A 14,319-nucleotide genomic window follows, 5' to 3' on the forward strand; every position below is an offset into this window, starting at 1 on the left:
GTATTTCATTTAACATAATATGCACAAGACTCTCATTTGCTCTTTTGAGAACTCACCTAAATTTCATCTCTTGACAAAATGAGAGGTCATCTCTCCTTGCCATCATAACTTCAACTAACTGACATAGTTTTGTTTTTATTTGAATTGCATGGACCATATTCCCAAGTACACGAACATACCTATTCAGAAAAAGAAACTTTTTAAAATTATCAGATATAGACAAAAAGGAGGTACTACAAAGGCTTTCATTAATCTCTAATTAAAATTACTAAATGTAAAGCATGATCAAGATTTTTAGTTTACTTAAGTAAGAACATATACAACTTCTAGTTTACCTTGAGTGCAGTAAACAAAAGGATTAAAAATTTTCTCATCACTACCAATATCAATGTGTTTTTCTTACCTCTTAAAATCTTTCTGTTGGGCCCGGGATTTAGCACAGTGATTCCTTGCGCTTGCTTCGCCAGCGCAAGCAAGGTCCCGAGTTCGATCCCTGGTACCAAAAAAAAAATCTTTCTGCTACATTTTAGTAGTTGAATGCTTACCTGACCAGATTTAACATCATTGTTTCAATGCTAGCTTGCCCCAGATGTTCAGAGCTGCCTTCAGTATGATTATCTAGTAAGTTCTTCATTATAGCTATGGTTTGCTCTACAAATTGAGTATTGGTGTCAGTCAATAAAACCTATACAAAGGACAAACTGTATTAGTGACTTGCCATCAATGCACAAAAGACAGACTAGAGAGATGAAACTGACTGTCCTACATATCACCTTCTCCCTTTCCCGTCTCTGTCTGTCTCTCCCTCTCCCCCTCCTCCTCCCTCTCTCTCTCATACACAAACAGTCATAGGCAAACATGGAGATACACAGACATTCATAGCCCATAATATTCATACCTTCAGGCACATTCAAATGCCAGAGGTCTCAATAAGTAAACTAATGCCTATTATTAGATGACTGCTCTCTACAACATTTTGCTTTTTACTTTTTGAGTGAATATTCATGTTGGTACCTAACTTAAATAATCTGCAAAAAAAAGGCTTCATTATTGGAAAACAAGGTCACTCTATTTATAGGGAAGGGTGAAAAAGCAGAGAACACTTTACCTGTCCTTGGGAGTCAAAAAACTTGCTGATGGTATTCTTCAATTTGTTAAATAGCATTGGATAGAGAGCAGGACTCAACTCTAGACCCACCAGATCTTTAACACTGCTCCGTATTTGAAGTCCTACTTTCTCATGGTTACACACCATTAAAGATAGCAGCCGATCCATAAATTTGCTGACAGGTGTATCTGCATTTCCCTCTGAGGACATCACTGAAATCATGGAACCTTTACGTTCACTAACTGGACCCATAGGTGGACTATAGGTTGCCAGGCCAGAATTGCTTCTCTGCTGTAGGCATACTCCTCCAAGTGCACAAAGGAAGCCAGTCATGTTGATCCACTCCTGTAGGGAGTCTGTATCAGACAAATCTATGGATCCTCCTCCACTCACATGGGACATTCGTCTCTTAACAATGGTCTTGTGAAGGCTTTCAGCAGCCTAAACACAGAATTTTTGTGGAGAGCATGAATTCAACCTAGATTGGCTGAAACCTGACAAATTACTCCTTACATTTCTTTCAACAGTACATTTTTTACATTTTAGAAAGCAAAACTTGAAATTACCACATATATTTTTAATCAATCCAGAGTATCAAATTTCTTTTAAAAAGCTTTGATTTACATGGATGAACCTTGAAAACATTATGTTCAGTGAAAGATGCCAGCCAGGTGTGGTGGCGCCCAACTATAATCCCAGTACTCAGGAAGCTGAGGCAGGAGGATCACCACGAGTTTGAGGCCAGCCTGGGCTACACAACGAGCTCATGAACCACACAGCAAGACCCTGTCTCACAAAAATTTAAAAAAAATTTTTTAAAGGAAGATGCCGCTGGGCATTTAGCTTAGTGGTTCCACCGCCCGCCTCACAAGTGAAAGGTCCCAAGTTTGATCCCCAGTACAAAAAACAAAAACAAAAAAACAAAAAAGAAAGATGCCAGTCACAACAGCCCATATAATCTATGATTCCCTTTACAGGAAATGTCCAGAATAGGAAAATCTACAGAGATAGAAAGTGGACTAGTGTTTGCCCAGGGATGGAGAATTACAGACAGAGAAGCAGAAAAGGGGTTATGGGAAGAAATAACTAAAAGGCACAAGTTTTGTTTTTCTTTTTTTGAGATGATGAAAATGTTCTAAATTGTGTGATGGTTACACAACTCTGTGAATATAGTAGAAACAATCACTGAGTAAGACTCCTTAAGTGAGTAAATTTTATGCTATGTGAATTAACGGTTACCAAAAAAGACTTTCATTCAAAAACTACCTATCCTCTCCGAATGGTATGTTAGGTACATAATTTTACTGCACAAAACATAGCATTTTTGTTCTAATTAAGCATGATAAAAAAAAAAGCAATGGGAGAATAACCAGCTTCTTTCAAGCATCTACAAAGACAGCTACATGAGTGATACAAATCAAACATACACAAGTACCAATTTTAATTATCAATTTCTGGGGTAATAGATAATTAAAGTTAGCTGATAAATGAAATTATATAGTTGATAATTGTTGACAAATGCTCAAATTTTAAAATTTCATTTAACTTATACATTCAAGCTTCTACAAATTTAGATCTCTTAATCAGAATACCTAACTGTATAGCAAAATTAATTGTTTTGCTTTTATTTTTCTCTATTCCTGCTCTTCTTCTTTCTAAAAATTTTGTGAAATGCCTTGACTGAACAAGGAAGAGCAAGAAAAAAATCAAAAAAGAAATGGTCTCTACCATAAATGGTTTCCAGCAGTGCTGCCCAATATTTCTGCAACGATGCAAATGTTTTACATCTCTACTGTTCAACATACTAATTGCCACACACGGCTATATGGCTACTGTATGACAGGAACAGAAGTGTATTTAATTTTCATTATTCTAAGTTAAAATTTAATAGAAATTCATGTAAACAGCCAGACATGGCTGGTGTCTACCACATAGGCAATGCAGATCTAGATGAATCACAATTCGATAATTCTAAGATAACCACATACTTATAACACTAATGACTCACAAAAGATTACTGAAGTGAAATACACACATTTAGGACGTCAACTAAAACAAAAATCAACTTTACAAACTCACTTGGCCATCTTCCATTTTGGCTTTAGGATAGTTCAGGATTAGTTTTGTAGCTTGCTCCCATTTTGCATGTGTATCTTCCCAAGCCTAAAATGAAAGCAATTATCATTTGAAAGAAAATGTAAGACCTAAAAATCAGTAACAGCTAGGTTTTGAAATTGGTGCATATTACAAGTATGTATATTATAAACATAACCACTTAGGACACATTACAAGTATAACCTATTACTTGTAATGTGGGCATAATTCAGATTCACTTCAAAAGCTATCCTGATCACACACGTAACTGGAGGCTTCTAAAACTGAAGGTGGAGAGGGAGGAGTGTTTCTGTCCCTGAGGGCATACCTCAGTGTTTCCTGCCGTGGGATGCTCAATGCGCCTCAGCAGTGCCATCACTCGTTTCTGAAGTGCTGCTCTTCCTAAGCAAAGTCAACAGCAAATCAAGTTATTACACTCCAAGCTATTTGCCAAAGGGAAACCTGACAAGCCCACTCAAAAGGCAGAGTAGGAGAAATAAAATGCTTTAAGTGATAAAGACTTCTTTCACCAACCTCATAGGAAAGGTATTTATCTTGAACTCCACAATGACTTACTCAAAAGCCATGCCAGTGTGCTTAAAACTACACCATATACATTTCAGGGAGAGTAAATTACATAATCTATAATGGACATAAGTATAATCTATACTTCCAGTTATTTAACAAACACATAGCATACTAAAAATTTTGCAAGGGCCAGGAGTGGTAACCCATGCCTATTTCCCCAGCGCTCAGGAGGCTGAGGCAGGAGGACTGTTGTGACTTGAGGCTAGTTTAGGCTACATAGTGAGGCCTGGTCTCAAAAAAAATTTTTTTGTGTGAGAGATGAACAATTTCTTTCAAATGATACTGATTTTCATCCTACCTTATTCAGTAATGAATTACAAATAAGCTACTTGAATTTCCCCTGCAAACCTAGAAAGTAGTAATTTTACATTCTTAACACAATCAGACATCATCTGATTCAAAGCAGAATTGAGCTTAAAAACATTATCCACATTTACCTGTTGACATCATATTGCTGACAGAGGCAAACTCCATGAATGTGTTATAGTTGGGCAAGAAGTTGTGCACTGATACTTCATCCACCCCACATCGGATATCTGCTTCCTCACAGAGGTGGCGGAAACAGGACATGGCAACCAGAACAGCTTCAGTGTCAGGGCTCCACAGAAACATGTACAGGGCCACTTCTAGTTTGGTCTGGGCTTGGCGGCATATTGGTGGGGTTCCACTATACCCTGCTGCACTATCCTGGGACACAGCAGTAGAGACATATATTTTCAACATAGGTAAGTTTACTTACAAAACTCAACAATCCATAAACGGTGTACCGTACTTATTAGCATTTAAAACTCATAAAAGTTTTCCTCTTTAATCATGGTAACAATTTTTTCAAACATATCTAAGTAAGATTACGTGAAGCAACATGATTACTGTCTGTAGAATTTCAAATCATCTTGTTCTAGGTTCTATGTAAAACAAATCTAGCATAGACACAACTGAAATACCAGAACGTAAATCTACTTCAGGAAAAATGTAACACACTTCCCAATCAATTATAAACAACAAAGGAAGAGGAAGTAACAGGAAATGCTACTTTGTAGAGGGAAGAAATAAAATATGCACACTGTAGCACTGATTAAATTAAGGCACAAACAAGACTAAGTAAGTATTGCAATAGATGCTACATTTGACTCTGAATTACATTTCCTAAACATGAAATGGCAACACTCATTTACAAAACAAATGTAAATTAAGCAAGTAAAGCAGACAGCAACAAATACGATACTGCTTAATTTTAAACTTCTAGATATAAATGGTCTTTCTTATGGGGTGCAGAATTATAATAACTATAGCTATCAGTTACTGTGTCAAACAATCAATGATCTCACTTAATCCTAACAACTCTGGGGCAATGGTTATTATCTCTAGTTTAAAGCTGAGAAACTGAGGCACAGAGATATTAAAAATGTGCCAAGGTTCCACAAGGACCAGTGATACAAAACATATAAACAGTATTGAGGGCAAAGAGGCACTCTACCACTGAGCTACAATCCAAGCCCTTTTTTTATTTTCACTTTGGGACAAGGATGGCTAAATTGCCTAGGCAGGACTATTTGTGATCCTCCTGTGAGCCTCCCTCAATGCTGGGATTATAAGCACATGCCACTGCACCTGCCTAGACTCCAAGCAGTTTTTGCTACAATGTTAAATTACCTAATTGAAATTTATGTTCATTTAGTGGGAAAACAAACAAACAACAAAACAGAAAAGAGATGATGCAAGAAAATTAAAAAAGAAGCTGGTTACCATGGAGGAGTTTCCTTTTCCCTTCCGAGGAGCTCCAGGACGCATTAACTCATCATGATCCATGGACATCTGAGTGGTATTTCCACTAGCAGAAACATCACATCCTACTCCATAAAGCAAGAGAAAGTGACAGGAACTTCTATCTGCTTGCTAGAAAAAAGAAGGTAAGCTCTAAAAAGCCCTGACAACCAAGAGGAAAAAATGCTTAATATGAACAGTCTTCCTGTTTAAGACCATCCTGGGAAACCTACCCTTCTCAATTTCTATGTCTCACCTTGAGAAACATTTGTTAGAAACTCATTAGGACAAATATTTCCTCGATGTCCTTGAAACTTCTCTGTTTTCAACTCTTCAAATTAGAAATATCAGATTCAAACAATGCAAGTAAATTAAGTCTAACGTGAACACAAGTGAAATAGTAACAATATAAATCCACTGTATGAAACTATAATGCAATCTCAATCAAGTACTGTATAAATAACAAAGATTTCCTCTCATAAGATTCTATCTTATGCCATGTCAGGATAATTGGAAGTTGACTCTTATAAGATGAAGTGATGCATCAACTATGTCACCGGAGTTACTTTGCTAAACAGAGTACTTTAGATTCATTACTACATCACTAATGTTTGTACTTATCCCAAAGGTAAGGGCACAAAACTCTGAAGTCTAATCTCTTTCTCTGGAATAATCTCAAGTTCCACTACTACAACACATCAAGATAAGTCAGATATAAATAAACTCACCTTACCATCAGCACAACTGAAGCCAAAAATTTAACAAGATCCATGGTACTGTTTGCATATGAGTTTGACACATTTAAGATTTCTCACAGCTATGATTCCAGAGCTGCATTAAAACTCATTAAATCAAATACTCCTAAAACTATGCCATAATAGAAGAATTTTTAAATTAATTAGCTATACAAACTATATGTTAAAAGAAATGCAAGGGTCTTTCCTATTTCTTACAACCTTAGTGTCTTAATTGTTTGGGATTAAAAAAAAAGAAAACGCTACTCCAACCTAAGGAAGACTCTTATCCTCTCAAAAGATGAAATTATATAAAGAATATAAAGAATATAAATAAATTCAATTGAGGCCCTCTTCCTTTGGCTTCTTGATAAGCAACATTTTCTGAATTGGCCTAGATAGGAGATCCAAATTTTATATTTGGACTTGAGAATAAAGAGAGAATATACTCTTTAGGCTACTTTAGTTATAGTAGCTTCCATGTCTCCTAGGCTGGCCCCAAACACAGTCCTATTTAAGTCAACTAGAAATCTTCAACATTATAGTTTTAAGGCCAAAGGCTCAGTTTTTTTTTAATTACTACTTAATTCTTTAATATTCTTGGAATATTCTTTTTCCTTTAACAAAGCAAACAGTAGTGATACTATATGCTACTGGTAGAAAATTAAGAGCTCTTGTATACAATTCTTTAAAAATGAATTTCAATTATTATTGAATATATAATCTTATTCTAAAAAATACAAAGAAGCAAAGCAATAAACTTAACTACCTTAAAGCAGACCCAATTTTCTAGGCTTCCCAGCTATCTAAAGGCTCAGATATTTGGTGTGTTTTTTTTTGGTACCAGGGATCGAACTTGGGACCTTGCAGATGCGAGGCAGGCGGCAGACTCACTGAGCTAAATTCCTGGCCCCTAAAGGCTCAGATTTTTAAAATGCTGATTTATTGGCCCCTATCCTTGACATATATATTTCTCTTAATGACTGTGAGGGAAGAACTGAAATAGAACTAATTTGGCTAATACACATTTTTTAAATCTGTCCCATTACCATTGCAAATATTCTTTCAATTTTAAAAATGTCCTTTTGCTTACCTTATTTTTAAGAAGAAATTTATTCCTGCAGATCAAAATTTCTCGTAACCACTTGAGAATTTCTGTGCTACTAAGCATTTGATGACTAGTTAGTTTCTTGCAGATGTAAAAAAGCATTTGGGAACTGCAGTAACAAGAGTTTATTAGCATCATCAATAAACAACCTAATACAACGTAATCAGTACAGGAGAATGCCATTTTCTCATCACAGATATCAGTTTAGAAAAGTTTACTTTCCCATGCAGGGTTTTAGAGAAATGGTTATCTAAGTGTTAATAGCAGCATAATCAAAGGAAGTCTACAGGTTATAATTAAAAAGCAATAAAAATAAGCCCCCTACTCCCTAAACTCCCAGTATTTTATTCAAGTATCCCATCCTTGCAGTGGGCATAAAAAGAAGTCCCATGCACAACACACTGTATATAAACCTATTGATATAGAACAGGGGTCTGCAAATTCCCCTTTAGATCAAAGCCAGTCCAGCATTTTGCTTTTTTAAAACTTATTTTAAAATTTTTATTAGTGTATGATTACATCCATTGTAGGGAGTTGGTACATCCATATATGTGTATGTGTGTGTGTGTGTGTGTGTGTGTGTGAATTCCTTTTACTTCCTCTTCCTCTCCCTTCTTACCCCCTCCCTCTCACCACTGGCTTTTTAGGGGTTTTTTTTTTTTTTTTTTTTTTGGTACCAGGGATTGAACTTGGGTCCTTGCGCTTGCGCAGCAGGCGGCAAAACCACTGAGCTAAATCCCCGGCCCATCACTGGCTTTTTAAAAATAAAGTTTTAGTGGAATATAGCCATATCCACTTATTCACATGTTGTCCACAGCTGCTTTCTTGCTCTAAAAGCAGAAGTCAGTGACTGAATAGAGACTGGGTGACCTATGAAAACCTAACATATTTACTATCTGACCCTCTAGAGAACAAGTTTCTGATGCCAATCTAAAGTTAAAGTGTCCAACCCTGTAGACACTAGCCAGCCGCATGTGGCTACTGAGCATTTTATTTTATGGGTTTTTTTTTTGGTACTGGGGATTGAACTCAGGACCCTGCGCTTGCAAGGCAGGCACAGTGCCGCTGAGCTAAATCCCCGCCCCACTCCTGAGCATTTTAAATGTGGCTTGTCCAGATTAAGATGTGCTGTACATTTGAAACATACACCAAGTTGTGAAGACTTTGTGAACACAAGAATATAAAATATTTCATTAACAACTCATACTGATTATATGTTGAAATTATAATATTCTAGACTTGTATATACACTGGGTTAATTAAAATGTATTATAAAAATGAACTTTACCTGCTTCTTTTTAATTTATAATGTGGTAACTATAAAATTTAAATTACATTGTGATTCACATTATATTATTGTCAGAGAATAATGCTTAAGGTTAGAACTTAGCTACCAAGTGACTTAGCACACACAGGTTTTACAATAAGATAATGGCAAAACTTGAGGTTTTCATGTTTACATCTTCCTCAGTGCAGTACCTTTATGCTCATTAAGAGATAATTATTTAACCCAGGAACTAGACAATGAAATTCTGTATGTATATTTTGCCTTCTTGCCACATATCCATCATCAAAGCACTGTTATTATGGAGAGTTTATGAAAGATCACAGTTTTAAAAAACAAAAAATAAGTTATACCAAACAAGTACTGATAGCTGGGTGGTAAAATTTAGCACTATTTTAAGAATTTATTTCCTATATTGCTGTGACATTGTTCTTACAGTTGAAATTTTAAAATTCTCCTAATATCAAGTCAGGTAAAATACAAAAATCACAAAACCTCTAGAGGTATAAGTGAACAGTTATATAATGAACTAAGTACCGTAGAGTTACTATTTGAAGACAAAAAATACAAAATTAAATTTTAAAATGGAATTAAAAAAATAAAAAGTACATATACCTAATCTCCCAAAATGTTTCTACAGGAGCATCTGGATTCCATAAATCAATGCTGTCTAACTGATGAAGAACCAGCAAAGCCTGAATTTTAAAAAGAGAGAGAGACAGATAACTCACTCAAAAAATTTCTTAAAAAAATAACCCTCAGGTACTTATTTTACAAATGCTAACAAAGTGAGCTATGTAACTGGAGCCTAGACACAGATTAAAGACAAAAAAGACAAACACTACAGAATACAAAACTCTAAGGAATAACATATAAAATGAAATCATTTTATTTCTATCATCCTTAAATGACATGCATATATAAAGGTAAAGGACTGATGAATCCAGGACAAATACATACACATAAAAACTGCTTTAGGAAACCAAGTGATTTCAACAGACAGTAACTCCCTGGATCAATAGGTTGATCCTCAAGTAAGGTGGGGCTCCCTAAAATTAGTGAAAGACAGAGTGAAAAGTATCTTACTTGCCACAGAATCTTTTGTTGACAGAAAAATTATTTTTTGAAATTGAGAAAAGCCCAAGTAAAACAAACTTTGCACTTCACAGCAGGCTATTCATTCTGTTTTTCAACTGACCATAGACCTTAAATTAGAATTTGGCTCACAGAGGATTGATGGGAATTAAATAATTGAGTTTAAATATACAAGTATCATATGAATATACTATTATATAAATTAAAGCCAACAAAGATATAAAGAATAAAGTGTAGAATGTTCCTTCAAATCTACCTTAACTCCAATTCCACAACGCTTTCCCTACTCTCACCCCAACACACACTGATAAGCTCTGTACATTTTTGCAGTCCTTGGTCAGCACACTTAAGGATTCTTTATTCTCCTTGAAGCGTTTTATTAAAACTCCAATAAACACTGGAACAAAAAAATGAGAACTGATTTTTTTTTTTCCTCCTAAAATCAAACTAAATGGATGAACTGCAAATAGCTGCAATGATAACCTGTCCTGCACTAGGAATGTCTAACCCTGGTCAATTTATACTTTGAAAGTTATAAATTGTATAAAAATCTAGACCTGTATTATTTCAAACACTTTTTGGGGCTAGGAGTACTGGGAATTGAACCCAGGGCCTTCCCACTGAGCTACATTCCAGCCCATTCTAAAAATTGTGTCATTTTTTGTTTTGCTCTTCTAGGAATTGAACCCAGGGTCTTTTCACTGAGCTATGTCCCCAGCCAGGCCTTTTAGAATTTTTTATTTTGAGATGGGGTCCTGCTGAGTCACTAAGTAGTCCAGGCTGGGCCTGAATTTGTGATCCTCCTGAATACAAGTGAATGCTGAAACATTTTTCCTAAATATTTATATATTGAAGCATACAGTATTATACACAGAAAAGTAGGGGCCGGGGATTTAGCTCAGTGGTTCCGCCACCTGCCTCACAAGCGCAACATCCCGAGTTCAATCCCCAGTACCAAAAAAAACCCAAAAAACAAAAAACCCAAAAAGTAGCAAATCTTACAGTATAGCCAAATGAATTTTCACAAATCCATACATCTTTCACCATTATCAAATTAGCATTGCCAACACCCAGAAGCCTTTATTTCTCCTCCCCATCACCAGCTTTTCAGAAAGGTAGCCACTGTTCCAACTTTCATCTCACAGATTAGTTTTGCCTGCATTTATATAAAGGGGAGCATACAACATATTCTGTGTTTGGCTATTTTCACTCAATATTGTTTGTGAGATTCACCCATATTTTACATTTAGCATAGCGCATTCTTTTTCTTTGTTGTACAGTATTCAACTGTATATATTCAAAATTATTTATTCATTTCTAGTTGGAAGAAACTACTGCAAGTTACACTATTAATTTTTGTATGTATTACTGGTAAACAGACATATGCAATTCTATTGGCTCTATAGTTAGGGATGAATTACTAGGTCATATGTTAGGCTTTTAATAGATACTGCAAATTAATCATTAATGGTAGTTATTGCCATGCCAGATGGCACTGGATGGCCAGTGATACAGGTGGTAAAAGAATTTACCAATTTACCATTTATTCAGGTCAGAATACACTGTCAAGAAGAATAGCAAGTGAACGTACAAGAGAAGAATCATGAGGTCAGAGTAAGAGGTTGGAGTGTTTATAAGGGGTAGGATGTGGGGAAAGCAGTCTAGGCAGCAAATCTAGATATTTCAGGAATACTTCTTCCAGGGTGCTTGTTTTGGTTTTAGTTTTATGCTCATAATGAACACTTTTCACATGTATTTGAAAAGAAAGTTCCATGTGTACTTGACTGTAGTGTTCTATATATGACAAATAGGTCAAACTGGATAACTGTGTCATTAAAATGTTCTATTCCCTACCACCCTCCCACTTTGTTTGTTTTAACAAACTTTGTTCTCCCGGTTTGTTCTATCAGACTTTGAGAAGTTATGTTCAAGTAGGCTATTCTAACTGGATTTGTAAACAGTACCTTTTAGGTTATCTATCTTGACATATACTATCAAAAAGATTACAGTATATGATCTTTTTACTTCATATATTTTTATATATCTTGATTTATATATTCTGAAGGTTTGTTATTAAATTTATACAGATCTTTATTTTCAGGATGGACTAGACCTCAGTAATAAGATGTTCTTCATCTCCAATCATGCTTCTTGCTTTAAACTCTGTATCTATATACCAGCCTTCCTGTGTTAAATGTTTGTATGCCATACATTTTATTCTTGTACTATCTTCCAGTGTTCTTATATTTAAGATATATCTCTTGTAAATACCACATAGTAAAATTTTTGCCATTCATACGTATTTACTCAAGAAAACTGAAAGCACTGTCTATGTATAAGATTTGTATTTAAGAGTTCCTAGAAGTTTTGTATTTTTGTCTTTTGAGACAGTGTCTTTTTTTTTTTTCCAGTGCCAGGAATTTATGCAGAGACTTGAAGGAGAACCAGTAGACTCTCACAGTAATACATAGAAAGTACAGCAATGATCTTGGCCTCAGATGTCTGGTTCAGTGGTCTGGTGGAATGTCATACACAAAAGGAGTCACACTGCAAATGATTGTTTTCTGACTGTGGCCACTGGCTGTCACTTCTAGCACAGTAGAACCATGTTGAGGGAATGTAAAAAGTGAGCACCACTTCTTACCACATTCTCCCTCCTACTGCCACTTTCCCTCTGCTCCTGTGTGGGTGCAGCAGAGACCACGAGCCAATTGGCCCAAGACAGTCCAATAGGAAGGGGCAATCACTCCTCCAACTACAGCCAAGCTCAACTCCACAGCAGTACCTGTGGCTTTAGCCCAGATCCTGCAAAGGAATCCAGCTCTGGCAGTGGCAGCTGGGTAAAAGGTCCACCTGCTGAGTGAAGGAAGTTGGTGAATGAATGGGTGGGCTCCAGGGGTCACTTGCAAAGGGGTAAGATGCAATAAAGAAACAGCTCATTCAGGCAGCTGCTTTTGACCTCAATTCCCAAACCTGCCTGCTGCATGAGGGGAAACCACCTCCCATAGGAGTGAAGTCACTGGGGGTGGGAGGCCATATTCTCACTACTGAGTCTCTCCAGGGCCCAGGGCTTCAATGCACAAAGCTCCCAGATTCATATTCCCTCAACCATACCCACTCCGATTCTCTTCTATTCTCACTCCTTGTGTTTCTTCTTACGCTTCTTTTTCTTTTTCTTCTTCTTTGCTGCCTTGCTGTCTTTTGATGTGTGCCTTGCCCTTTTGCCAGTATCACTCTCAGAGTCTGAGCTGTCAGAATCAGACGACTTCTAATTTCTATGTTTCTTTTTCTTCTTTTCCTTCTTTTTCTGGACAAATTTCTTGTGGGATTAGGCTTTTCAAATTCTGCTGACTTTGCCTCTTCTTTCTCCTCTTCCTCATCGGGTATCAGAGAATATTTGGTCCTACCTGGTTGCATGAAACAGTCTTGTAAAGTGACCTTTATAGCCACACTTCTTGCAAGTAGTGTTAAGGACAGCCTCCAGGGTAATGTTCTGCCCAGTGTAATCCTGGAAGGACCGCCTCCTCCTCTCTTCTTGCTCAATAGTAATGTTGTTGGGATTGAGGTCTTTCCCAGTCCCTTGGTTGACAACTTTCATGGAGAGGGATACTTTTATCCTATCATTTTTCATCTCTCGGCCAATAAGCTTCACCCACACTTTGTCTCTGATATCTACTATCTCAGGGGGCTTATCCACCTGACAAGATGATATGTTTGAGTTCGATGGATCAGACCTTGTTTTCGACAGCCTGGGAATTTTTTTTTTTTTTTAGGTACCGGGGATCGAACTTGGGTCCTTGGGCTTATGCAGCAGGCGGCAAAACCACTGAGCTAAATCCCCGGCCCCGGCCTGGGATTTTGATAAAGCCTCCATAGTCTGTCACCATAGCAACCTCTCCTTGGAAAATAGTGTAGAGATCAGGCAAGTGTTCCATGGTCTCAGGCCTTCCTGAATTCATCCTTATGTTCTATGGCTCCTCCATTTCTCTTCTGCTAAAGCTAATTCTGGTGTCTAGGCATTGGCTCCGACTCCCAGAGCCACTGCATTGCCCAAAGGGCCAAATCCACTCAGTGAGCTCCCGCCCACAAGACCGAGAGTGTCTTACTGTGCAATTCAGGCTGGCCTCAAAGTCAAGGCAATCCTCCTGCCTCAGCTCCATGAGCACTGAGATTACAGGCATGCGCCATCACACTTTGCTCCCAGGAGCTTTATTTGTAATAGCCAGAAACTGGAAACACAAATGTCCACCAACGGACAAAGGGGTAAACAAATTGTGCTATATTCACACAACAGAACACTGGAGCATAAAATGGAATGAACTTTTTAAAACAATGAATGAACTCTTGACACAACACTATGCTGAAGTAGAAAACACAGACAAAAAGAAATATATGCTTCATGATTTCATTTATATAAAATACAAACTTGCCAGATGTGGTGGTATGCTTAAATCCCAACTGTTCAGGAAGTTAAAGCAGGAGAATTATAAATTCAAGGTCAGCCTAGGCAACTTAGTAAAATACTGTCTCAAAATTTAAAAAG

The 14,319-nt window shown here is 36.9% G+C and overlaps 1 protein-coding gene and 1 pseudogene across 11 annotated transcripts in view; both read right to left on the reverse strand.

Moving 5' to 3' along the window:
- The window catches only part of Nf1 (neurofibromin 1), a 285,217-nt gene that overhangs the window by 132,432 nt on the left and 138,466 nt on the right, over positions 1-14,319 (reverse strand). For all 10 annotated transcript variants that reach the window (XM_087191932.1, XM_021248915.2, XM_021248918.2 and 7 more), the window contains 9 exons: positions 9,297-9,376; positions 7,382-7,505; positions 5,537-5,686; positions 4,228-4,477; positions 3,531-3,604; positions 3,188-3,271; positions 1,109-1,549; positions 546-685; positions 57-179 (listed from right to left, as the gene is read on the reverse strand). In XM_087191932.1, coding sequence (XP_087048058.1) covers positions 57-179; positions 546-685; positions 1,109-1,549; positions 3,188-3,271; positions 3,531-3,604; positions 4,228-4,477; positions 5,537-5,686; positions 7,382-7,505; positions 9,297-9,376 — 1,466 coding nt within the window. The remainder of the gene's footprint in view (positions 1-56; positions 180-545; positions 686-1,108; positions 1,550-3,187; positions 3,272-3,530; positions 3,605-4,227; positions 4,478-5,536; positions 5,687-7,381; positions 7,506-9,296; positions 9,377-14,319) is intronic.
- LOC101718689 (zinc finger CCHC domain-containing protein 17 pseudogene) lies at positions 9,383-13,578 on the reverse strand (annotated as a pseudogene). The gene has a single exon (XR_015443279.1). The product of XR_015443279.1 is annotated as a zinc finger CCHC domain-containing protein 17 pseudogene (transcript).

This window comes from Heterocephalus glaber, unplaced genomic scaffold (assembly GCF_053883595.1).
Source record: "Heterocephalus glaber isolate CG9 unplaced genomic scaffold, H.glaber_assembly_v1.0 deba00001564, whole genome shotgun sequence".
NCBI classification, from domain to species: Eukaryota; Metazoa; Chordata; class Mammalia; order Rodentia; family Bathyergidae; genus Heterocephalus; species Heterocephalus glaber.